This window comes from Ochlerotatus camptorhynchus, unplaced genomic scaffold (assembly GCF_037179485.1).
Source record: "Ochlerotatus camptorhynchus isolate MF236.1 unplaced genomic scaffold, CSIRO-AGI_Acam_v1.1 ptg000141l, whole genome shotgun sequence".
NCBI lineage: Eukaryota > Metazoa > Arthropoda > Insecta > Diptera > Culicidae > Ochlerotatus > Ochlerotatus camptorhynchus.
The window spans coordinates 4,058,818-4,083,246 of NW_027040631.1; the positions used below are offsets into that span (position 1 = coordinate 4,058,818).

A 24,429-nucleotide genomic window follows, 5' to 3' on the forward strand; every position below is an offset into this window, starting at 1 on the left:
ATCCAACGGATTGATATCGGGACTGCTTGGAGGCCAAATTTCTTCCTCCCAAATTTACGAAATATTTTCCGTAAGCCATTTCTGTGCTTTATTAGCAGTATGAGCAGGTGCTCCGTCTTATCACTTTCCCAAGCCTTTTTTAATATTATACACTGTTCTTTCAGACACATTTACCGACCGAATTATTTCTTTCATGCATACTCCGGCGCGCAACAAAGCGACAACGGCTGACAGATTGCTCTCTTGTTTCGACATCTTTACGTTTACTCAACATTGTTTGTTTAAATCTTACACCTAACAGTATAAGCTATCCAGTGCTGCCAAATATATCTAAATCATGATGCACAAGCATGAGAAATTACTATTTGAAATTTACTGCAAAAATTCGTCACCCTGTATAACGATAAGCACAGCAGGAAATGTTCTTGCAGCCGAGCTATTAACGAAAGAGAAAGTCGATAGAGAAAACCGGTATAAGCAAATAGGAGCTTTTTAAATGTTCCTTTAGAATTGCTTTCGATTTTCTTCATCGGATTCTTATTTCTTCATTAACTTAGTTGCAAAAACAGTTCCAGTGATTTACATTTTGTGCGCCAGAGCTTCTCTTACCAAAAAATGTGGCAAACATATCCCGAAATGTGTTTGCATGATCGTGGTTATCCCAACAAAAATCGATGAAATATTTATCAAGAACTTGTACAAACAAACTGTTGACTGTTCATAGAAGCACGATCCAGTAGATTCTGGAGCAGTTGGGTAAAAACTAAAAAATCTCCAAAGATTAAGCGCCTGTCAAAACATATTCCAATCGAGCTGTCAAAGTACACTACGTTGCTTGATAGGTAGAGCTTTTTTTCAGTTTTCTGGTGACAGTTGTCCATACTTTTACTAGACTGCTTTAGTTATATTCTCACCCATGTGAAAGATTATCTGCTCGATTGGAATGATATTTTCCAATCCGTTATCAAATAACCGGTTGTTCCCAATTTACAGTCCATTTGGAGCATTCTTCCAGTGTTGCCTGCTTTATTGCTTTATTGACAGGTTATCTGCTCGATGGGAATGACATTTTCCAATCCGTTATCAGATAACCGGTTGTTCCCAATTTACACTCTATCCGGAGCTTGCTTCCAGTGTTGCCTGCTTTCTTGCTATGTAATCTTTGAATAGAAATAAAAGATTTAAAGCAGGGATGCCAGATTTGAAGACATGTCTTCATTTTGAAGACATTTTAAGTTCTGTAAAGACATTTTCTTCCCGCAGACATTTTGAAGATATTTTATCTTTTGTGAAGAAGTCCTGAAACTTTCTTAAACTTCTAAAAAATTCACTGAATTTCTACCAAGTTTGTTAGACTAGCTCAAATTTCCCATAACTCACACAGCTTAGAAGTTCCCTGAACTTGTACCACCCGGTGAAAAATAACGATTTTAAATTGGCTCACTACATGACTAGCCTATTGGTCCCAAGCAAATCGATTAACGTACCCCATTCCAGTCGAAATTCTAGTACTACACTATGTTTGTTTTGATTCGCTATGAAAGTTTGACAGATAAATGAGGGATTCGTGGATTTTCCTATGTTTCGAGGGGTGCATCGATTAGCTTGGGACCGAAGATAGTACCACAGCTGAGCCAAAAAGTTGAGTACGTTTCTTCAGGAACTTCTAGTCTAGTTTCTTCGGGACTTCTGGGAAGATTCTGAATCTTTTCTACTAATATTTCCAAACATCTGGTCAGACCTCTGGAATTAAACGGTGAAGGCAGTTCAGTGACCTTATCTGAAGTAACTTCTCTGACAAACTGCTACAAAGTTCTCTACACTGATATGAAGATGCCTGAAGTCATACGATATTCTTTCAGCTTCTACGGAATTCCCTGAACTTCACAGAAATTTTCTGAGCTTCAACAAAGTTCACCGAACTTCTAAGAAGTTACCTGAAAATTAATAAAATTCCCTGCGTTCTTATAAAATTTCATGAATTTTCTCGAATTGCTACGTATTTGCTAAACTTTCTCAAATTTCGTTGATCTACTATGAAAGGTGCTACATTTCTACGAAGTTCTCTAAACTTCTATGAATTTCGTTCATTTTCTACGAAGTTCTCTGACGTTCTATGAAGTTTATTGAACTTCTACGGAATTCCGTGACCTATACCAAGTCCATTAAACATCAACGAAGTACCACGAAGTTAAAAGAAGATCCCCGAACTTCTATAAAGGTCCTTGAAATTAAACAAAGTTTCACTAACTTTTATAAAGTTCCTCGAAGCTCTGAGGAGTTCCCTGAATTTCAACAAAGTTTCCAGTATGTCCTACACTGGACGTCTGTGAAGTCCTTGAAGTTTCACGAAGTTCCTTGAATTTAAATAAAAATCCCTTAAAAGAACTTCTAAAACAATGCAAAATCTCTACAAAATTCTCTGCCCGTCGACGAAGTTCTACAAAATTACTTGAAATTCTACTAAACTTTCTTGACGTTAACGAAGTTCTCTGAAAATAAATGATGTTTTCTTAACTTCTAGAAGTTGACCTACGTATTTAAAGGCTCAGTTTTAGAAATCTTAAATATTGAACAACTTCCCCCACTCTTAAGCTGGGTTTAGGCAGGGCAAGTCAATTGATCAAACCAGTTGAATTCAACTGACTTGAACGCAAATTGAACGTGTTGATCAACTCACTAGAATTGAAAAAAGTTGAACCAGGCTCAACTTTTCAAGCCAATTGAATTCAACTGAGTTGATCATTTGACTTGCCTAGTCTAAACCCAGCTTTACGAATAGTAGCAGTGAAGACATTTCGTCGATCTCGGTGAAGATTTTTTTCAAAATACACCCGGCGGCATCCCGGATTCAAAGTAAAGTATCTCCAAAGAACGAATCACGGTCGGATTATCGAATATATAAATTCGATAATCAGGCTTTTGAATTCATAACGAGTGGTCCAGTTAAAATCAGGAAGCGACGTTTATTTTATAGCAGCCCCCCCTAGTGATCGCCTCTGGAATGTTTTGACAGCAGTTTGTTTGTAAAGTGCTCCTCTTTCAGTGCCGATTCTTGCCGGTTTAAACAAGTTGTTCGAGAGAAGAAATCGCGAAAATGCGTTGAAATTAGTCAATTTGTAGTTACAGAACATGAAATCCATACGGACTTAATTGAACAGACCATGAAAATCGACTTAGCAGGCGTTGACAGAAAATGATCAAATCGGACATCATTCGTACTTAAAATTCCCACCACCCCACTGTACAAGTCAGCTGATGATGGTGGCAGGCAACAAGACCATCTGTTCCCTTACGCCCGCACCTAAACGTAGACCTACAAAACCTTCTTTTCGGTAGTAGACGCCGAGGACGGAGGCACCGCCGCCGCCACGCCACTTGCCATCACCGCCGGCTTGTCTCGCTCGGGTGCCACGAAAATGGAATACTAATGACGAACCGATATCATGAGCTTCATACTCACACTCGTTTCGCACTCTTTTCACCACTGTCCCTCCCCTCCGGCCGTAAGGCCGCTAAGCTTTCATTGAGGTATGCATTACACACTCATAAAGTAGCATACCGCCGTGGCCGCAGCAGAAGCAACATTTAGTGTGCCACTTGCCCTTGAGTGAAAATCGTGAAAAACGAAAAAAATGAGCCAAGAGAATTGCATGCAAGTGCCGGCACTCATCGCAGGTTTGCAGGTTAGTACGCAAAGCAAGCCCGTAACTGAATCTCCATGACGACGACGGCGACGACGTGAAAAAGGGTTGCATCGTTCCGTTCAAGGAGCCACTTGTCGAAACGTGCTTACTCACAGCCTCCTTGTGGTCTACGGCGAGTCGTTAACGACGTTGTTGCTGTTGCTGCCGCTAATTATTCTATTGCTTTGTCATTACGACACACATAGACATACATAAGCAGACAATAGACAACCCAATATAGTTGATGGCTATAGAGGAGCAGGATTTCGAATTGGTTCTCTTGACCCAAGATGATTTCGTCTCTGTCTCTGCCTCCTTTTACCCATCGGAGCTGATTTTCGAGTGGAACGTTGCAATCCGGTCCGGCCGCATCGAGGACACACGCGGAGTCCATTCCGACAAGGAGCAAGCAAACGCTATGATGCAATTCAATTATAATCAGAGCGCACCATTCGACATTAATCAAGCCTACTCCGTTCTCGTTAAGGGCAAGGTCCTTCTGCGCCCTCCTGCACAGCGGACGCAAAGAACGGAACCGTCGAGATTCGAGATCCGTGTGATTGGGCGTTCGAATCGGAGTCAGTGTGTTTTGATGATATTAGTCCGGCACTTTGCCTGGGAGCAATTTTGACGCTTCCAAATGAACTTTTCAGCACACCATTATTCGTTATTAACTTCCAACCGAGATTTCCCATGTTTGCCTGCAGTCGAGAGCTTTCAAGCAGTTTAATTGATGTAATGATGTAAATCACCAATCTTCCTCGCTCGCTGGCTCGCTCGCTCGCTTGCCTCTCTTGAGAGTATATGTGTTTGAAATGCTTAGCGCACTGAAGAGGCAGAGCAACGATGATGGGACTGTAACGAAATCAGAACAAACATCTGCCTCGAAGCTCGAGAAGAGCAAAGCAAGCAATCCAAGCAATCCACACCAATCGCGGCAATTACATGGCTCGCTGGAATTGCAAGCAGTCGGCGGCGGCGGCGGCGACGGTTTCAGTGGAGAAGAGATGGAGAACCTTAGCGGCGGGCGGCGGCGAAAGAATCATTTGCTCTTTTGAAAAGATTCATTAAAATAGTTTCCTCCACCACCGGTTGAGCCCGGTGTGTGTGTGTGTTTGCGATTTTTCGCTCCGCTGAAGTCGAGACCGATTGGGATCAGCATCATCAGCCTCCTTCTACTACTCTTCCTCCTCCAACTCCTCCCCCTGGTGGAAGGAGATCGATTAGAGATGACCCAAGCTTTGCCGCGAGTTCTTGTTGAGACTTTCCCCGTCGTTCCGTTCCGTTCCGAGCCGCCTCCTTCTCCTGCTCCTCAAAGCAGTGCTAATAACAACAACTGTGCTTATGTGCAAAGAGAGCCTTAGATGGCTTTCCGCTGATAGAGAGCGCTGGCTGGGACCGCAAAAATCGTGAAACATGAAAAATTGGAACTAATTTCGTTCCCAGAAATGACTGCAGCACATTACATGTTTGCCCTACCAGGGGATTTATGTCCGAGCTTTTCGCAGCACAGCCCAGCACTTCACCATCTGTCAGATTGTTCGCTTTCATGTGAGTTTTTATGGCTTGCTTTGAGTGTCATCCTCAGCTTTATTAAGGAGCTTTGCTTATCTCCCAGCATGAATCCCACAGAAGGCCGCAGTTTGACTGAGATCTAGCTTTTCGATTTGATCTAACTGTTTAACTAATTAACTTTCTGAACATCACAAAACTTAGACTCATTCCACGGGATGCTCCAAACCAATTCATCACACCATTCCAACCGTCTTATTTGTCCTAGTTTGTATCACAAAAGCACCCGGAACTTGATTGGACTCAAACTCCCACGAAATCAAACAAAACAAAATCTGGCCAAATTCCAATACCCACTTCGATCCATTCGACTTGCGAACATTCCATCAAAGCATTCCATGCCACCCCGTTGTATCCTCTTCTCCACCTTCAATCGAGAAAAAAGAGCAGAAAATCCCTCAAAATATCCAAAACCACCCCCCTTCTCTCCGCCTATTTCCTCTTTACCACCGGTGGCAACAGCATAATAGGAGCAACATTGAGCATACTTGTCATGCAATGGAAGTGGTCATGACGACGACGACGATGACGGCGATGACGATGAGATGCTCGCCTACTCCGACCGAGACTCCGTCCGGCTGGCATGAATGCCGATCCGCCGAACAATCCGTCCATATTAAATACTTTAAAATTGGCTGGTTTCGATTCATTTTTTCCAGTTCAGTCCGGTGTGTGTGTGTCCCACTAGGAGAATAGTGTGGAGCCATTTTTTTGCATTTCGTTTAGGTTTTTCTCCTCATTTTTTCGGGGGTTTCTCTTTTGCTGACCTCATTCAGAGCCCGAACTCAATATGCATGCACACAACTGGCACCAGGCAACTGCCCGAATGTGCAACGTTAGGAATTTTTTTCCCGTTTGTTATGACAGCCAAAATGTGATCAAATTGTCATGAAGCTGTTCCAATCTTCTTCTCGTTTTTTTTTTTTTCTTCCTAGGGATGGGATCAGTTCTATGGGGTCAGCAGCAATCCCCCCTCGTTCATGATTGAAGAAGTCATTTGAAAGCTTTTTTGATTGACGTTGCCAGGCAACTGGCAACTGACGGGACGCAAGGGATAATGCTAATTTCAGCTGGCCGGACGAAAAATTTGAATAATCCCTCTCTCTCTCTCTCTCTCTCTTCTTCAACTTTCGGCTGCTTTTAAACGTCGAAATGCGGGATGAGCGATTGTTGTGCGAAACGAACAAGAGCATCATCATCGGGAGCTTGCTTGAATGAATGTTTTGATGGATCTGTCAAGTGGGATGAAAGAGGAGTGCGTGCGGTACAATAGCAACAACATACAACAGCAACATGGGAGGCGGGAGCCGCGAAAAGAAAGAGATTGATGGGGAGCTTCTTCGTTATGAAAGTTATTATGTCTTTGACCACCACACACCGGATGAATGGGGAATGGTGGAGATTTGAAAGATGCGAGGGAAAGGAAATTTGATTGAAATTTATCACTGTCAATTATCAAATTTGCAAAGTGACACCTTCCGTGGAAGCTTCACGGCTGCTGCTGCTGGCGAATTTTATGTCCGTCTGGAGGGGCTCGAGATAACGAAAAGAAGTTAACTTTTTACGACTTTATCGCCTTCCGAAAAAAAAGAACGAGTCTCGTTTAAAGCGGCGGATTATGTCGTTTTGGATTGACGAATGGGTTCAACTTTAATAAAGCTGTGTTTACTCCGGTTTGAGAGTTGTAACGTGTTAGGCACGCCAATAGGCGAATCCAATAGAAACTAAGCGATCGTTTCAGACTCTGGTGGTGAATAGGGGAACCCTTAAAAGCATAGGAAGAGGAAAATATTTGCTTGAAATCGTCATATTTTGTTTTTCTGTTTCGATTTTGCATTGATCCGGATGTTTGCTGAGAAAAATTAAGATTCTTAAAACTGTCCCTGCGGTTATGATCTTCTGGATTTTTGATGTGTGGTTATTTGAGCTGTAAATCAGTTCAGATCTATTGAAAATGGTAAAATAAGACCACTCCCGATGGAAATTTGCAATATGTGCAATAAAATATGCAATATTTAAAACTGTGAAAATCGTCATTACGATGTAAACAAACGGTATGGATGACATTTCCTCTCAAAATCAACTAGCGCACTCTGCATTGATGGTGCAAAGCCTATCAAGCTGAACAATGCATTAGGTCCTAAGTAACATTGATCGATTCTCTTCATCGTCTGTCTCTTTCGTTAATAGCTTCAAGCTGAACATTGCAATAGGTCCTAAGTAACATTGACAGATTCTCTTCGTCGACTTTCTCTTTGTATCCCCACGGTCATGTAAAGACATTTTCAGGTATTTTCAGCACACAGATCGATAAAAGAAGGTTTTATCGAAGACCACAAATCAAGAAGATTGGCAACTTTGCCAGAATCCAAGCGACATACACAATGGCGCTGCGCTTGAGTGAAGGTGGAAGCAACGCATAGCAAAATTAGCAAATACTCAAACCCTTCGTCTGAGGATGTAATCTTTGCTATCAAATTCGTTCGAAGCATTTACCTTTAAGCGGCAGATGACGCGATTGTACCTTGCTCATAGTGTTCTTATGAGAAAATAGAAGAGTTGCCAGTCTTCTTGATTTGTTGTCTTCGGTTTTATCCAGCATCTAATGCGACAAACACAACAAGAAACGGTTATGTGCTCAAGTTATTAAAGAAAGAGAAAGTCGACGAAGAGAATCGATCAATTTTATTTAGGACCTAATGCAATATTCAGCTTGACTTGGGTACATAACAGTTTATTGCCGTTTTTGTCGTATGCTAGATAATAGCTTCTTTCATCGATCTATCCACAGAAAATAGCTGGAAATGTCTTAACATTGCCTCGTCAGAATGCAAAGAGAAAGTCGACGAAGAGAATCTGTCTATGTTACTTGACCTTATGCATTGTTCAGCTTGCTATGTCGTCTTTAAACCTGGGTCAGAGTCGACCATGATTCCCAATAAACGAACGAAATTGGATCCGGGGTCGAATCCGTATTATCGTTTGAACTGTCAGCTTAAAGTCAGAGTGAAAAATCTGGAATGAGAAACGCACGAATTAAATATCATCAAACAATCCTATAGGCGAATCTAATAGAAACTAAGCGATCATTTCAACCTGGTGGTGAATAGGCCTTTTTAATGCACCACCAACGTAGAGTGTGCCACGCGAGTTCGAGAGGGAATGTTAACCAAACCGTTTGTTTACATCAGAATAAGGATTTTTCGCAACGAAAATTAAAGCATTTTTCATTGAAGATCTTGCCAATTTCCATCAGTAATTGTCTTATTTTACGATTTTCCATAGATCTGAACTGATTTGTACCTCAACTATTCACGCACAAGAAATCCGGAAGACCATAACCGCTAAGGCATTATTCTAATTTTTCATTTTTCTGAACAAAAATATTCCTGAACACCAACAGGATGCTTGAAAAAACGATACAGAATTTAATTTTTCAACTGACGATCAAGTTTTGGAGCATCTCAGATGAATCAATTTATCAGGAATAGTGAAAAAGTGTTCCGCTTCCTATGTCTCACGGCAAAAATTTCTGCTCACAACACTCTTTTTGAAGTTCTCTTATTCACCACCAGAGGTTGAATTGATCACTTAGTTTCTATTAAAAAGGCGTATAACAGAACCCCTTAGAAGAGTGATGTGTCCACTGTATCGCTTCGACGCCTTGATTGCACCGTTCCTTGAAACGTTTCAGCACTGCACAGACGGTGGTTTTGGCCCGGGACGGGACTTGACAATCCAGCTTCTCACTCTTCTTAATGTTTTTGATGAATGCCCATCGAAAATTAGGGCATGAGGTTTGACAGGGTTGACCAATGATGCCAGGATTGCAAAATGGTTTTTTCTATTTAAATCTTAATTTGATTCGGATTTTGTTTTACACAATAAAAACAACCATAAACAAACAAGAATATCTATCGCACAAAGCACGCCGTGGACCCTATTTTCTAACTTTCCTTTCGCAAATATAAACAATTAACAACGCCATTGACGCCAACATTGATTCCGGCATCACTGCCAGTCAGATTGATATGATCCCTCTGTTCTTTTTATTCCACGATTGCTACTGTCAAATCCACCAATCAGCAACTGGCTCGGATTTGACAGCAAATTGGCTCAAAATCGCTACCCAATTGTCAAGTCCCGTCCCAGGTTTTGGCCATTTGCAACTCCTTTGCGATCCTCGTTTCATATCTTGTGTGAAATTAGATCTGTCAAAATGAGTTTAAAGAACCAAGGGGGGGAGGTGGCTGTCAAATACGAACAATCGTCTCATACCTCGCATAACTGGTTCCAAACGTAAACAAGCCATAAGAAACCTACAGCGTTTGTTTACGTTTGGAACCAGTTTCATACAAGATGATCAGTAGTCTGATTTGACAGCACGTACCCCCCCCCCCCAGTAAAGAACACCCTCACCCATATCGCACCAATACCAGGGGTTTGACATATAGCTGAATACACGTACTCAACATCAAAACAACAAAACATATCATGGTACCGCTGACAACGTTGCAGATGTTCGGTACGCAGCAAACTTAAGCGATATGACAGCCATATCCATTCCCTGACCAATACAACAGGACGTGGAGAATTTGACAGCTTTTAGAGTGAATGTAGTTATCCATATTCCTGGAAAACGCGACGGTTTCTTCGGGCACTGTGTAAATCTGCAAACAGGAAAAATCAGTCTCAAGCCTGTTTTGAATTAGGCTCTTCGGACATGTTGTTACTGAAATGTTCGCAGGGAATGATGGATGACTATAGTTTCGAGCACTTCCGAGAAGTTCGAAACAAGCCGCAGTTATTAAGCAAGATCACGTTAGAGCCAGCGGGATCAATTCCCCGGTCCGATTACTGAACCTCTAAGCAACTAATGACATTTGGATTTATCCCGCATAATCCATCTTCAACGATGGATGCTTCAAGAAACTTTCTCCTTCCCCTGCTATTAAATTGGGGTCCATGCAGCATCAAACGTCAAACATCATTAGCCAAATGACCCATCCTACAATTTGTCCACGGTCGACCGACAGTTAGGCGGATGGTGGTCCATTCATCTTTCCATACTCCCCAGATGGGGGCATAAATCGCTTTCAAATTACCACGCTATCATGTGTGTACATCGCACGTACACCATTATCGCCACAGGCATCATCATCATCATCATCATCATCATCAAACTACTATCCTCTAGCTGGGTTTGGGTCATTATCTGCTCCTACCTACCGTCACTGGGTCATCTTCACAGAGCACACCCCTTTCGCTGACGACGACAAAGTCCCATTCCAGCACGACTCGATTTGAACCTTCGAGGAATAATCATTAAAAGTGAAACCTGGCACCTTGAGCAGTTTCAAGGTACAAACTTTCCTCCAGCGCAGCAGCAGCAGCAGCAGCAGAAGCAGTCCAAATTTTCTGTATTAAAGTCACGTACCCATGGCAACCATCATAACTTGGTTGTCATCGCAGTAGGCACAATTTCACCAACCTGCCCGCCAGACAGGTGTCGAAGTCGGATTTGACAGCCGAATCGAAAGCGAACGCATACGTGGGTGGGTGTGGGCTCTCGCGAAAGACAATCCAATCGCGAATCACGTGGGAACCACTTATCCACACCGTTCTGGCCGGCTTGATCTTGAGTAGCGTGTGTGTGTGTGTGTGTGTTATTGTTCAACACTCAAGAGCGCCTCAATCGCGTCGCTTCCTGCAATAATCTCCCTCTTCACAATATCCAGAATGGATGAATGGAAGCGGGAATCAACAATTATCATTTTGATCGTTTCGATTCGCCGATGATGATGATGATTATGATGCTGGCTGGGAAGATGTTCTAATTGAGCGCAGAAGTGAAAATTTGTAATTGTGATGATTTGCTAATCTGCTCTCGGCTTCTCGGGGCAATGATTTGCGCAAGTCATCTGGCTGGAGCATGATTCATTGGGACGCGGAAGTCTTAGTCTTAACCGTCAGTGAGATGCTTATTAGGAGATTCCCGACAGCAGCCGGTCAGGAAATTTTCATTTAAATCGATAAGTCATGCGGGAGAGTAATCTCGGACCAATTAAATATTACAACCGTCAATTTTTCGATTGCGATTTCCAGGATCTTGCTTGAAGCATTTTTGGCCCATCATTGGACGAATTGTGTTTTTTTTCGCAATGATGTGATTTTAGCGATTTGGGAATGGAAAATTCTGGGGAACCATGACAGTAGTAATTTAGTCAGACGATCGTTACACCCGCAAAGTTGACCAACCGGACATATTGCAAATCTACCGCAGCTGTCAAAGTTCTACCGCCAGTATGAAAATGGGCTGAATGCTGAAAAAAAAACATAGTGTGCATTGACAAACTTGAAGCACACACAAAGAGACGTAATTCTTAGAAGAAAATTCTTCACAAATATCGTCAAGCGTCGCACCCGCTATCATGCATTGATTTGCAACTAGAGCATCCCTCGTTCATGACTTTTTCACTAGTTGCTTTTCCCTCGTTCTGTCAACACATCAGCTGTGTTGAGACAGATGAAAACAGCCGGTGCCGGTTGTGGTAAGCTTGACTGCTTTCTCACCCCCATGGGTCTGGGTTCAATCCCAGCCGAGGTCGGTGGGATTTTTCTGAGGCATAATCAAAATGTGGACTCTGGTGGTCACAGGACGGACCTCCGGAAGATCCGGAATATCCATCAAAATGATTAATTCATGAAAGTGGTCCAAGATGATATTTAAATTAATTTTGATCTGGAACTCGCTTGTGGACTCCGGGGGCCACTGGATGGTCCTCCGGAAGATCCGGAACATCCGGAAAAATAAGTAATTCATGAAAATTTTATCAAAGAAGTGATGATATTTGAATGTACTTTGACCTGGAATCGCAATGTGGACTCTGGTGGCCACAGGATGGCCCTCCGGAAGATCCGGAACATGCGGAAAAAATAGTGATTCATGAAAATGATCCAAAAGTTCCTCGATTTATTTTCAAATCGAATGAAGTTATGAATTACGTGTAGTGATGATAAATAAATTATTTTGAATCTGGAACCGGAATGTGAACTCTTGTGACCTACGGATGATCCGGAACATCCGTAAAAGTGGTTAATCATTAAAACTGATTCAAGAACTCCACGATTTCTTTTGAAAGCACTTGTAGTGATGAAACGTGGATGAATGTACATATATCTGGAATAGATCAGGACGGCCCTCCGGAAGATCCGGAACATCCGTAAAAATGAATATTACATGAAAATGATCCAAGAGTTCCCCGATTTATTTTGAAACCAATTGAAGTCATGATATTTGAATGAATTTTGATCTGGAACTGGACTGTGGACCGAAAGATCCGGAACATCCGTAAAACATAATATTTCATGAAAATGATCCAAGAGCTCCTCGATTTATTTGGAAATCAATTGAAGTGGTGATATTTGAATGAATTATGATGTGGGATTGAAATGTATATTCTGGGTGCCACAGCATGGTCCTTCAAAAGATCCGGAACATCCGGAAAAATGATTTAAGCACTAAAATGATCCAAGAGTTCCTGGATTTATTTCGAAACCAATTAAAGGGATGACAATGAATGAATTATGATCTGAAACTGGACTCTGTGATCTGTCGATGGTATCCCGGATGATCCGGAACATGAATACATTTGGATCTGCGATTGGAATGTGGACTCTGGGGGGCCATGGGTTGTCCTACAGATGATGCGAAACATCCGTAAAAGTGGTCAATTATTTAAACGGTTTCAAGAACTCTACAATTTCTTTTGAAATCACCTGTAATGATGACATGGGAATGATCATTGAATCTGAAACCGGACTGTGGACTTTGGTGGTCACAGGGCGGCCCTGCGAAAGATCCGGGACATCCGTATAAGTGTAAAAATTCATAAAACTGATCCTGGAGTTCCGCGATTTCATTTGACATTTATTGAAGTAATGATATTTGAATGAATTTAGATCTGGAATAAAAGATATCCTAGTCTAAAATTATCAGATCCTTAAATGTGGGTTTTGATTTTGGAAATCTTTTCTAATGCGCTATTTCAGTGGTCTTATCGCAAATGAATGAGAAATATTTTGAATTACGAATACATAAAATTATTGAAAGATAAAAGTTTGATGCTTGGAAGGGCTTAACAAATAGGGTCATTACTGTATTTTAATTGTTTTTCAATAGTTGCTCAGTTGAGGACTATTGAGAACACACGGAGGGCTATTCAATGATGGATTGACAAACATGAGACGGACAGAAAAGTTATGGATCACCTGTGCTACCAGAGGTTAAATCAATCATCCGAAGCCTCCACCGAACGGACTAATCCGGCATCCAAGGAGAGTCCCCTCGACAAACCAATGTCAAGAGCGCACACCTTCGTAACCTACAAGGACAGAACCTTCCTGCGTAGCCCGTCGATCGACGCTTGATTGAAAGTGCTCGGATCGCACGGCATCCCACTTGAAATGGAAAAGCGAGCTCATCTCTCTATCTTCACAACAAGAGGGTAAACATAAACACAGTGTTTAAGTGTACTCACTTCGCCGTACCGAACGCTTGATGCATTAATTTGCTGGCCAAAAAAACACCATCTCAAACCTTGATTCGGACCGTTCTTCTATCTCTCTCTTCTCTTGTTTTGGGTTAATCGATCGAAAACAGGAGGCCTCCTTAACCTATCCGAGAAATTTCTATTCATTATCCACCATTTTGATGGAACCCTTCAATTTGAAGCCGCAGCTTTCCACTTGACTGCGGTACGATTGGCAAAAAGTGCAAATTTTCTGGTTGAGGTCTAATTGAACCCTTTCATTTCTCATTGCACCCAAAAAAAAACTAGCTCAATGCTCAATTCGAAACACACTCCCGACGACCTGATGGTCACTCAAATTGATATACAAAATTGAAGCAGGCTGTGGGAATGGCCATCGTACGAAACGAATGATCCGCAGAGTGAAAGAAGCAATCGATGTCAGTTAGCGCGGAAATTAGATCAAGAGTGATCGGTTCAGCTCACCAGCACCGTTCGGAGAGGCGTTGATTGATTGAGGGAACCTGGGGATGGATCGCAGAATCGTTTCCTCGGGAAGATCGGGAGGCCTGGACGCGTTATGAGCGGTCCAACGAGGTTCTCTCCCAAGCAAAACTTCATTCTTGCAGATTGAGCTTTCCAAATGCACTCCAGGCAACCTCGTTTGCCAAACCTTTTGGCACCCATGTCGTGCGGACTTTCAATAAACCGCGCGGTTCACACAATTAGTCGTGCACGTCAACGTTGTCGTCGTTGTTGTTGTTCTTAACAACACTCATTTGGGGATTTGGGTGGGGGGATGGGGAAGCTCATGTTGAAAGTTGCGCGAGCTTCCCAAGCCTACCGCGATGCTAGTAGTTTTGCTCTTGTTTAGATCATTGTTTGTTGGCCTCTCTCTCTCTCTTCGAATTTCTTTCTTCGCGTGGCTCTTGGTTTTTGTGTGTGTGTGTGTGCCTTTCGCCCCATGGCCTCGCCCGCGTTCCCCAGAGGAGGAGAGTTGGGTAAAGTGCCGTTAAATTAGAGTATTTAGTTACCGTTGCTTCACGCGGGCCACGATCCCAGGCCACAGCGCGGTGAGAGCGAGAGAGAGAGAGAGCGAGAGATCATCCGGCTCTCGTGTCTCTATTGAGGTAAACAAGTTGCCAGGCTGGATGTGCGGAGGTTCCTCCGGTTTTTCCTTCCATCTTGATATATGCGCATAGATGCATGTGTGTACGATTTGTTCACAAGGCACCTGAGGCCTCTCCCGTTTCCCTAGGAAATGCGGGAGGAAGCGTGCTTGAGTGTGGTTGTAAAATTAATAAGTAGTATAAAGTTTTTTTTTACGTGTTGCAAAATTTTTCCGCCCGTCTGCCCCACCGAGGGGAAGACTCCGGGACCCACGAACTCCGCGGGACTCAGGAAGGCCTATAATTTTACGTACATATACGCGCGCTCGTTATTTCTGTAGTAGCCTACGGGATTTTCTGCTTTCCTCAAAGTTGGTAATTATCGGGCAGCAGCAACAGCATGCTTCGGTTGGAAATTGCGCTCATCAGCTTCAAACGAAGCAACATGATGAGCGAAAGAGCAAAAAATCGAGCGTTTGATCCATTTAGAAATTGAGCAAATAATGGGCCCCGAAGAGGAGGTTGCTTGGTAAATGTGTTTTGTCCGAGGGTGCGTTGTTTTTCGCGGTGAGAAAAGATCATCGAAGGCGGCGGGGAGAGCCGACCCATCAACGTCATAACGATTATGGATGGCTGTGATTAGCATAATTAAATAATCATAGGGTTCAAGCAACACTGGGCACAATTCATGAAAACGATTCGGTTTTCGGAGATAGGTACCTCTGGGTAGCACGGAGTGCGGAGAAACCGTTTTGGGTTAGTTGTTTTTCGGGTGTTTTTTTTTTTTTTGTCTGTGTCTGGCACTTAACGCGATCACCAGGTATGATATTTAGAGAAATTTCCTACCGATTGATGGATGGTCGGGGCACTTCCGAAGCCGTAGGAAACCTCAATTACCGGCGATCTAGATTGTTTAATAAGGGGATTTCGTTCCCTTTCGCTACTCTACAGAACACCGCGAGAAACTTTTCTCATTGTAAGATTCAATGAACTGCTGAATAATCCAAATCCAAGTGGTATCCCCCATTGCCATTAATATCACGCCTGATTTGCCATTTCTGCACCTTCAGTTCTCGGAAAAAGTTGTGCATCATAATGACAACAAAAAAAACCCATACAGTAATACCAGATCGTCGGTAATCACTTCCGCGAATCTTACTTCTTCAGCATCAATGATCAGCACACGTCACGCTACGCTACACGCAACGGTATTCCCGACACCTCATGTCATGCACCCCTTGTTGTGCTGCTCAAACTCTCTCACCTCAGCAACCCGAAAAACCAGTCACATAAAAAGTTACGCAACATCCTCGCCTACTTCTTCGATAGTACTTACCGTGCCTGCCGTCCGTACTCAATGGTTGACTGAACGCAGCGAACGAACGAACGCAAAAAAAATCCAAGTCTTGCTGTTCTCCTCGTGTGGCCCACATCCCCATGTCGACGACCAAAAGGAAACAGCAAAAAGGCAGCCGTCGTCGTCGCAGTTGACCATGATCTTGAACGCGCTGCAGCAGCAGCAGCAGCAGCAGCGGCACCACAGCTGAAGAGGAATGCTGCTGAGCGTGGTGAACTCGAACTTGACCGCTTGCTTGCAGCATCGCAGTCAGAGTAGGCGACGCACGGGAGACAGTAGCGCGAAATCCTTGCCAAGTTCGGAATGCACTCGACGACTACCTTAGCTATCAGGCAATAAATATAGAGCACACTGCATTTACTTTGTGCACATATTTCTGGTCAAAAACCGGATCGTTCAGAGGCAGCTTCATGTGGACTTTGGAGTGTTTGCGAAAAAAAATCACCCATACAGGAAGCAACCAGTTTTTACAGTAATAATAGCAATAATAATAATAGTATGCCCACTTATGAAGGAGAAACACTGACATAAATTTCAAACGGCGAGTGAACGAGCGAGCAGGCGGCGTCGTGCATCCCCCGTCCGTCGCCGGTCGCCGCCTACTTGGAGCTTTTCTGCGAACCAAGCGCAAAAATATACGAAAAGTAAGTCAATGCAATCAAGCCAAGCGCAATTGGCTACTTTGTTTGCTGCCAAGCTCATAATTTCTCCAATACTCTCCAATGCTCACTTCACTACTCGGGCTGATTGAGCTTGAGCTGAGACGGGAGAAGAAGAAAAAAAAAGGCCGACTGAATGGCGAAGTGCGAAGTGTAGACGAAGAGGAGCTTTTCGGGTGGCTGTGGCTGCTAGCTAATGACCAGTGAAAGTGCTGCTGCTCTTCCCGCGGCGCTATCCACCGCACACAAGCGTGCGGACGACCAAAAGTGCAGTTTTACTTTCTTTATCTCGTCCTCAACATCTTCCTCTCTCTCTCTCGCTCTGTTGCTAGTTGGCTTTTTATTTACGTATTATGATTATTTATTTTTTTCGGAAGCTAATTCCACCATCTGATCAATCGATCGGACGCTGCTAATTCATGCAATCGTTTCTGGGTTATTCGCTTTTTTGCTGTTGCGAAAACAATGTCTCATAGTAAAAAAAAAAACAAATAGGACGGGTTCGTCGCCGATTCGCCGATTGCAGTCACTCACTAATTTCGATCGATTGATCGCCAGTTACCAGTTTGTTTTTTTCTTTTATTAACATCAACTTTTCGTTTCTTCTTTCCTTCGTTTCAGGGTATAAGAAAACAGTCGCCATGATCAACAGGAGTTCGAGCCTCAAAGGGCTCGAATCGATAGCAACCTTTCTTATAGCAGTCACGATAGTCGTGACGTCACAAGTTAATGCTGGTAAGTAAATTGATGTTTATGGCTCTTTTTTATGATTTACGATCCATAGTTTTAACTCGAGTTGATACTTTCACTAGAAGGGGAAATATGAAAAATGTGTGCACGCAAAACAAATGGCATGAACGTCATATGTAAGTGTGGGATTCTTACATCCTATTTCTTATAAAAAAAAAATCAATAGCAGTACCTAAAATAGACTGTAGCATACAATGTAGTGTTTCTTGAATATTTTAGATTCGGGCGAATAAACTTTATTAGAAGATGTGGCTAACATAACAATCACAAAATTATTTTGAGAAAAAAAAAACCTTCAGACGACCACATAAAATTGATAAGTCATGCGGGAGAGTAATTTCGGACCAATTAAATATTACAATCGTCAATTTTTTTGATTGCGATTTCCAGGATCTTGCTTGAAGCATTTTTGACCCATCATCGGACGAATTGCGTTTTGTTTTTGTCGCAATGATGTGATTGTAGCGATTTGGGAATGGAACATTCTGGGATACAATGACAGTAGTGATTTAGTCAGACCCACAAAGTTAACCAAGAAGTGATCAAAACCAGACCAACCGGACATATTGCGAATCTACCGCAGCTGTCAAAGTTCTACAGCCAGTATGAAAATAAGCTCAATGCTGAAAAAAACATAGTGTGCATTGAAAAACTTGAAGCACACACAAACAGACGTAATTCTTAGAAGAAAATTCTTCAAAAATATCGTCAAGCGTCGCACCCGCTATCATGTACATTTCAGAGCATTGATTTGCAACCGAAGCATCCCTCGTTCATGATTGTTTTTTTTCCCCTAGTTGCTTTTGCCTCGTTCTATCAACACGTCAGCGGTGTTGAATAAAATCAAAACAGATGCAACTCAGTGATGTCGGTTCTACGAAATTTCCCGTAGATCTATAGAATTGATTAAATTTTGAAGAAAGACGGATCCGTAGGAGCTAATCACAGAAGCTCCGTATTTTGTCTTTATAGTGTGATTATTCTTTTGCTGGAAACATGTTTTTAAACGTGATAACGCATCACTAATGTGTGCCCTTTGTACTAGACCTGTGCGCCGCAGCGCCACGCGGCCGCCTCCGATGAAATTGAGCCGGCCCGCCGCCGAATAAATTTATGTCACGCCGGGCGGTAAATTGCATCTTGAACGCGTTGAAATTAGAACTTCTGGGCACACTCGTTCGTGGCTTCTCAAAATTGAGTGAAAAACCACTCAATTTAACTAAAACCAACTACTCTAAATAGCCAGAACTGAATTTTGAGTAAAACGGCCAAGTGTTTGCTGATGAGTTATTATCATTCTTATAAAATCCAAAATATAAGGAAATTAGTCAAAAACACACAAATGGGCAAACATTTCGTTTCTTTTCTTTAGGCTTAATAAACCAAAAACTGAAAAAAACATTTTAATCAAGCATTTTATTTTATAGCAAACACAATGCAAAACAATTACCGCTCAATTTGCGGTACGTTTCCGCATCCACGGCGGCTGCAATTTGCTCCATTTTCGGATGAAATCTTTCTAAATTTTTAAATTTTCTTCTACGACAGAAAGGCAAACTTCGTATTTTTACATTATCACAACTCAATTTGCTTTGTTTTTTTTTTTTTTCGAGTCAAAATAGTAATGGGCTGAAAACTCAAAATTGAGATCCACCTTTATTTATTTATTGTTGAGTCAATGTTACACAAATTCACAAATCACAACTACTCGTAATTATGACGCTTCAAAAGTAGTTATGAAAATGAGTACGTCTGACTCAGTTTTGAGTAACCTTAAGGTTCAATTTACTTTGATGCATTTTCGAAAAATTCAAAAGCAGTTTTTTTCGACGCATTCTTTCAGATTGCTAAAAGCTCGCGTCATTTTGTGTAGAATAGCAAAAGGAATCGAATAGTGCGAGCATTTTGCAATCTGGACTAATGCGTCGAAAAAAACTGCTCTTGAATTTTTCGAAAAAGCATCAAAGTAAATTGAATCTTAAAGGAGCGTGTACTAGGCAGCGATTGTCATTTAGTTTTTTTGACGTTTGTTCGCACTTTCTCTATCTAGAACACAGGGATGAATCCAAGGGGATGCTGAGCCAGCATTTTTCTGTTGTCTGCTATGTTTCACTCGCACACTTACAACCAACGCAAGACAAACCCATGCGGTGTAAGCGACAGCTGTAAAATATGCAATTAGGTTCTGCAGCGTGACGTCACCAATGAACTCAGTGTTAAACGGCTGAACCTTTTTGACAGTTCAGTGGTCCTGTTTACAAGCACTTAGTCGCTGTTTCGAAAAAAAAAATATATTATAAAATTTCCGAATTTTAACTTGAAAATTGTCGAGGAAATGCGTGGTGAAAGGATGTTGCTCGTGGACATTGCAAAAGTGTGGTTTACATCTCACTGCAATCTGAAAAATGATCCAGAAAATCTACCCAAGAAAAAATCGACTAAGTCCACGTAAACAGTACCACTGAACTGCCATCAGATTGAGGTTAACCCCGACGGTGCAAAACCTAATACAGCCGCAAAGTTCTTATGTGTTTTTCAAATTTGTTATGGGCTATAAATTTATAGACCAGTTAAATAATAAGTAATTTTGTGAATCCCTTAGTGGAAACATTTGATGTTAGTCCCGTGGATGAATTATTATTTTTCCTCCTCTTCGCATTTGTTCGAGATACTGTTTTGATGCGCTGATCAAACGTCAAAAATCTCAGTTTAGTGGTTTCGTCTCGATGAGCGAGATCTAAAGGTGAGGCAGAAGGAAACTAGCTGACTCTTTCTTTCCCTAGATCCGACGAAAACACCGGATAAATGAAACAATGAACTAGAGTTTCCTTCTGCCTATGCTTTTGGAAAATTAGAAAGCTGCAGTATCCTTGATTGGCAGCCAAGTGAATGAGTTTTTAACATAGCTGGGTTGACCATATCTGCACGACGGTCAAGCATCCACCCTAACAATGTGGATAAAACAATCTTTATTCATGACAATTACAGCATTTGCAAAAATAGAGTTTTGCATTCAGCAGTGGGTTAGTGACGAGGATAAGATTTACATAAAGGTGAATAAGTGACTATTATTAACAACACGTTGATATTTGACCTTTTTTTTTTTAATCTCTTACAAGTTGTGCAGGATTCTACGTAAATCCGAAAGATGTCATCTTCAAGTACATAAACAAAAAGTTATATGACTACAATGCGTGTAGATTCAAATATCTATCATAGTAATAAACGCTTATAATTTATCGCTATCAACATATTAATAACATGTAATCTATATATATATATAAATGAATTTCTGTCTGTCTGACCCTTATACCTAGACTCGGAAACTACTAAACAGATTGGCGTGAAAATTGGTATGCAGGGGTTTTTGGGGCCGGTAAAGGTTCTTATGATGGTTCGATACCCCTCCCCCCTCTGTAATGAAACAGAAATTTCTGCAGAACTCGAGAACTAATCAAGCAAATGGAACCAAATTAGGCATGAGGAGGTATAAGGAGATGTTCATATAGGGTAGCCCCTTAGATAAGAGGAGAGGGGCTACGTACAATATAGCATGCTTAATTTTATTCGGCACATACGCTCAAGCTTATATTGAATCCCGAGCAAGACCGGGTACTCAGCTAGTGCTCAATAAATGAAGAATTCCTAGGGCCCATTAAAATTTGACGCTATGCATCAGATTGCTTGCTGTGAAACACTATCCACCCTTATATACATAACGTACTTTTCTTATACTTAATTAAAGGGTTGTAACACTTTACCATACGACTCCACCCCCTGCCATTTTGACAAGCACTTGACTAAACAAATTCCGCATGCACGGACAATCAGAACGGCTCAAAATTTCATATTTGAGTTCAGGTTACTCAAATTCGCGAAAACGTAGGTCACTCCGAGGGGGACAACTCTGTCTACGATACAGGAAAGATTGTGGTTTGCTGTGGCTAGCTGCGCGTACACTGAGTAGATAGAAAGAAGATTGATGACGATTCTGAAGCTTTCCTGCAAAAAGATGATGCGCGATGTAAAGAGATGCGAGAAATGAAAGAAGATGTTTAGAAGATTGATTCGCTAGTGTGAGATTTTTCGAGCATCTAGCATTGAGATTTAGATGTGTCGCCCCCCCCCCCCTCATAGAATGAGTAAATTTTTGGATGCTTTTCCGAGGCAAACTTCTCGAATATCAGGAAAACTGATTTTGGTTTTAGTCTGTCTACTAGTACACTTCTAACCTGTGTACAATTTTCTTAAATTTTCCCTATATTCGAGAAGTTTTCCCCAGGAAAGTGTCGGAAAATTTACTCATACTATGAGTGACCTACGTTCTAGCGATTTTGAATAATCTGAACTCAAATATGGGTAGCATTTTTTGTCCATGTGCGATTGGTTTGGATAGTATTTTTTTCTAAATCATTAAAAATAAACTCACGCCGACCAAGGCCGCCGCCGCCGGCAGAAAACAACATATCACGCCGCTGCCGAAAATATTTTGATCGGCGCACAGGTCTACTTTCTACCACCGCTCATCCCGGTAAAGTTTAGGAATGAATGAGATATGAAGAGATCGAAGTAGGTTGCACTGCTAAATTTACGGATTTTTGGTTTGCTGTGTGATTTATTCAAAGTTGAAATTATTAATAATGTGGAGCTTGATTTACAAATTGTGCTGTGGAATTGTAGGTGGATTGCGTTACGGGAACCAAATGGAGTCCCACTCCTTTTAGAAACTGGCGTGGAGTTTCGGAAGATAGCGTTGACATACAGCTAAGATATGTTTACAAAAAAATCGATTAACTCATATTCATTACATACGCGTCAATCAGGAAGAGTGCTATAGATGGAAACGAAAATTTTTCCTCTCGTCAAATTTTTGGATTTTGCGTTGTTCCGGAGTTATTTTAATAGTAAAGTGATATTGGTGACGAACGGATACTTGAATTTCCTGAATAGAGTTCCACAGTGTGCGGATTGTGTCGGACGGCCAAGAGGTGCTTCAAGCACAGGACTGCAATGCCTGTCATCTGCGAACAACTCGAGTGAAGCCAAATTTCTCTGGTACTCATTTGACAGCTCCTCCTTTTCCTCTATGATTAAGCCTGGTACATGTCGCGTCGCGTTGCGGAAAATAGGTAGAGTTTTCTAAATAACGTTATAGGAAAGCATGATTCAAGCAAATTGTGCTCGTAAATTCGGAAACAGCCAAATCATTTTTTAACTGTCCATTGCGGGAATGTAAGAATGAAAGCATTACATTTGTTGCCACCTTATCGCATTTAATGTTACATGGTTGGAGCTTAAATATGCTATGGATAACCAGCGCTGCTGATGTTTTCGGCAGTTTCAAGAACTGGATCGCATTGCAGGGGATTGGTTTCAAGACTACATTCGGGACATTCCGTGCAAGCTCGCCCACAAACCGGATTACCCCGTGAAGCTAACCGTCTACAATTGCGACTTCTAATACATCAAGCCAGCTTGTTAGGTTTACTTAGCCAGATTTGGTGAGTTCGTTCCATTTTGTCCTTTATAAAATTTTCATACTTAATTTCCGAGTACTAGTACTAATGATACTACACACATTTCCAACTTATTAAATAAGGTTTAATCAAGCAATATCGCTTGATTGAAAGTTCCAGTACATTACTACACTAATAAAATTCCATCCATTTTTATTGACGAATTTCCATGTGAAATTCCATATGATTTTCATGTGACCACACATAAACAGAATCCACCCAGAAGCACACATGAAATTTATGAGTCAAATGAATAGTATGTGTGGTTACTGGCTTTTATGTGTACACATATTAAGTATGTGTCCGACACATAAATATCATATGTTGATCACATTGCAAAAATTCATGTGTGGAACACATAAAAACAATCTTTGAAATTTTATCAGTGTAATAATTCACACATTGAAATGTATTGGAGCGGGGCTTAGCATATACGAAAATAGCTTCGGAATGCTTGCGTTCTTGAAATGGGCTATTGGATCTTCGATATAGCTGTCACCTTCTAACGGCAATGGTGCTCAGCTGAGATCATATGGCGGGCTATATTGCAAGTTTCTACGTAAAGTGCAGACCACACTCAGCACCGTAGTAAGGGGATGATGAAAGCAGTCAAAGAAGACACGCTAATGGGGCAGTTCAAAGATTTTTGTTTAGCTACTTTCCTCATAATTCATTGCATCGATAACAAGTTTATTTTTTAGACCTTGAAAAAAATTTAGATCACGAATCATTAAAAATATTGTTTCTATAAAACTGTAGCAGATTTGATGAGCTCTTAAATTAAATTAAATTAAAAATTTGAAGTTGGATATCTCGTAAGATTTCCAAGGACTCATTAAGACTTAAGAGGTTTCCCGAGCTACAGAATCATGAAAATTATCCGAAGGCTGCTATGCTGAACGCCACAAATTTTGGAACTTTCACTTCATTGTAGTAAGACATTCTTTTAGAAACCATGAGCTTGAAAAAAAAACTTGGGATCTGATCTGTCTTGAACTTGGATAAATTTACAGGACAAAATTAAAATGGAATTTCGATGAGAATTGGCATCCAATCCAAAGTTTATTTCGAAAAAATATTCTTAGGGAATTCTGAACAGCATTCTTAAGGAATTCCAAGGAGACTTGAAAGTGATTCTGAAAATAAATTGAAAGGCTTAGTGAGGAAAACTTCAGGAAAATACGTGGGCAATTTAAAGATGGAATTACATGACAATTCAGAAGAAATTCAGAGAATTTCAGAAATCTCC

General features: G+C 41.5%; 1 protein-coding gene across 1 annotated transcript in view; it reads left to right on the forward strand.

The window, feature by feature from the left end:
• tnc (tenectin) overlaps window positions 1–24,429 on the forward strand; it is a 105,963-nt gene that overhangs the window by 56,527 nt on the left and 25,007 nt on the right. The window contains exon 3 of the mRNA XM_065221408.1: window positions 17,536–17,649. Within this exon, the coding sequence (XP_065077480.1) occupies window positions 17,556–17,649 (94 nt within the window). The 5' untranslated portion in view covers window positions 17,536–17,555. The remainder of the gene's footprint in view (window positions 1–17,535; window positions 17,650–24,429) is intronic.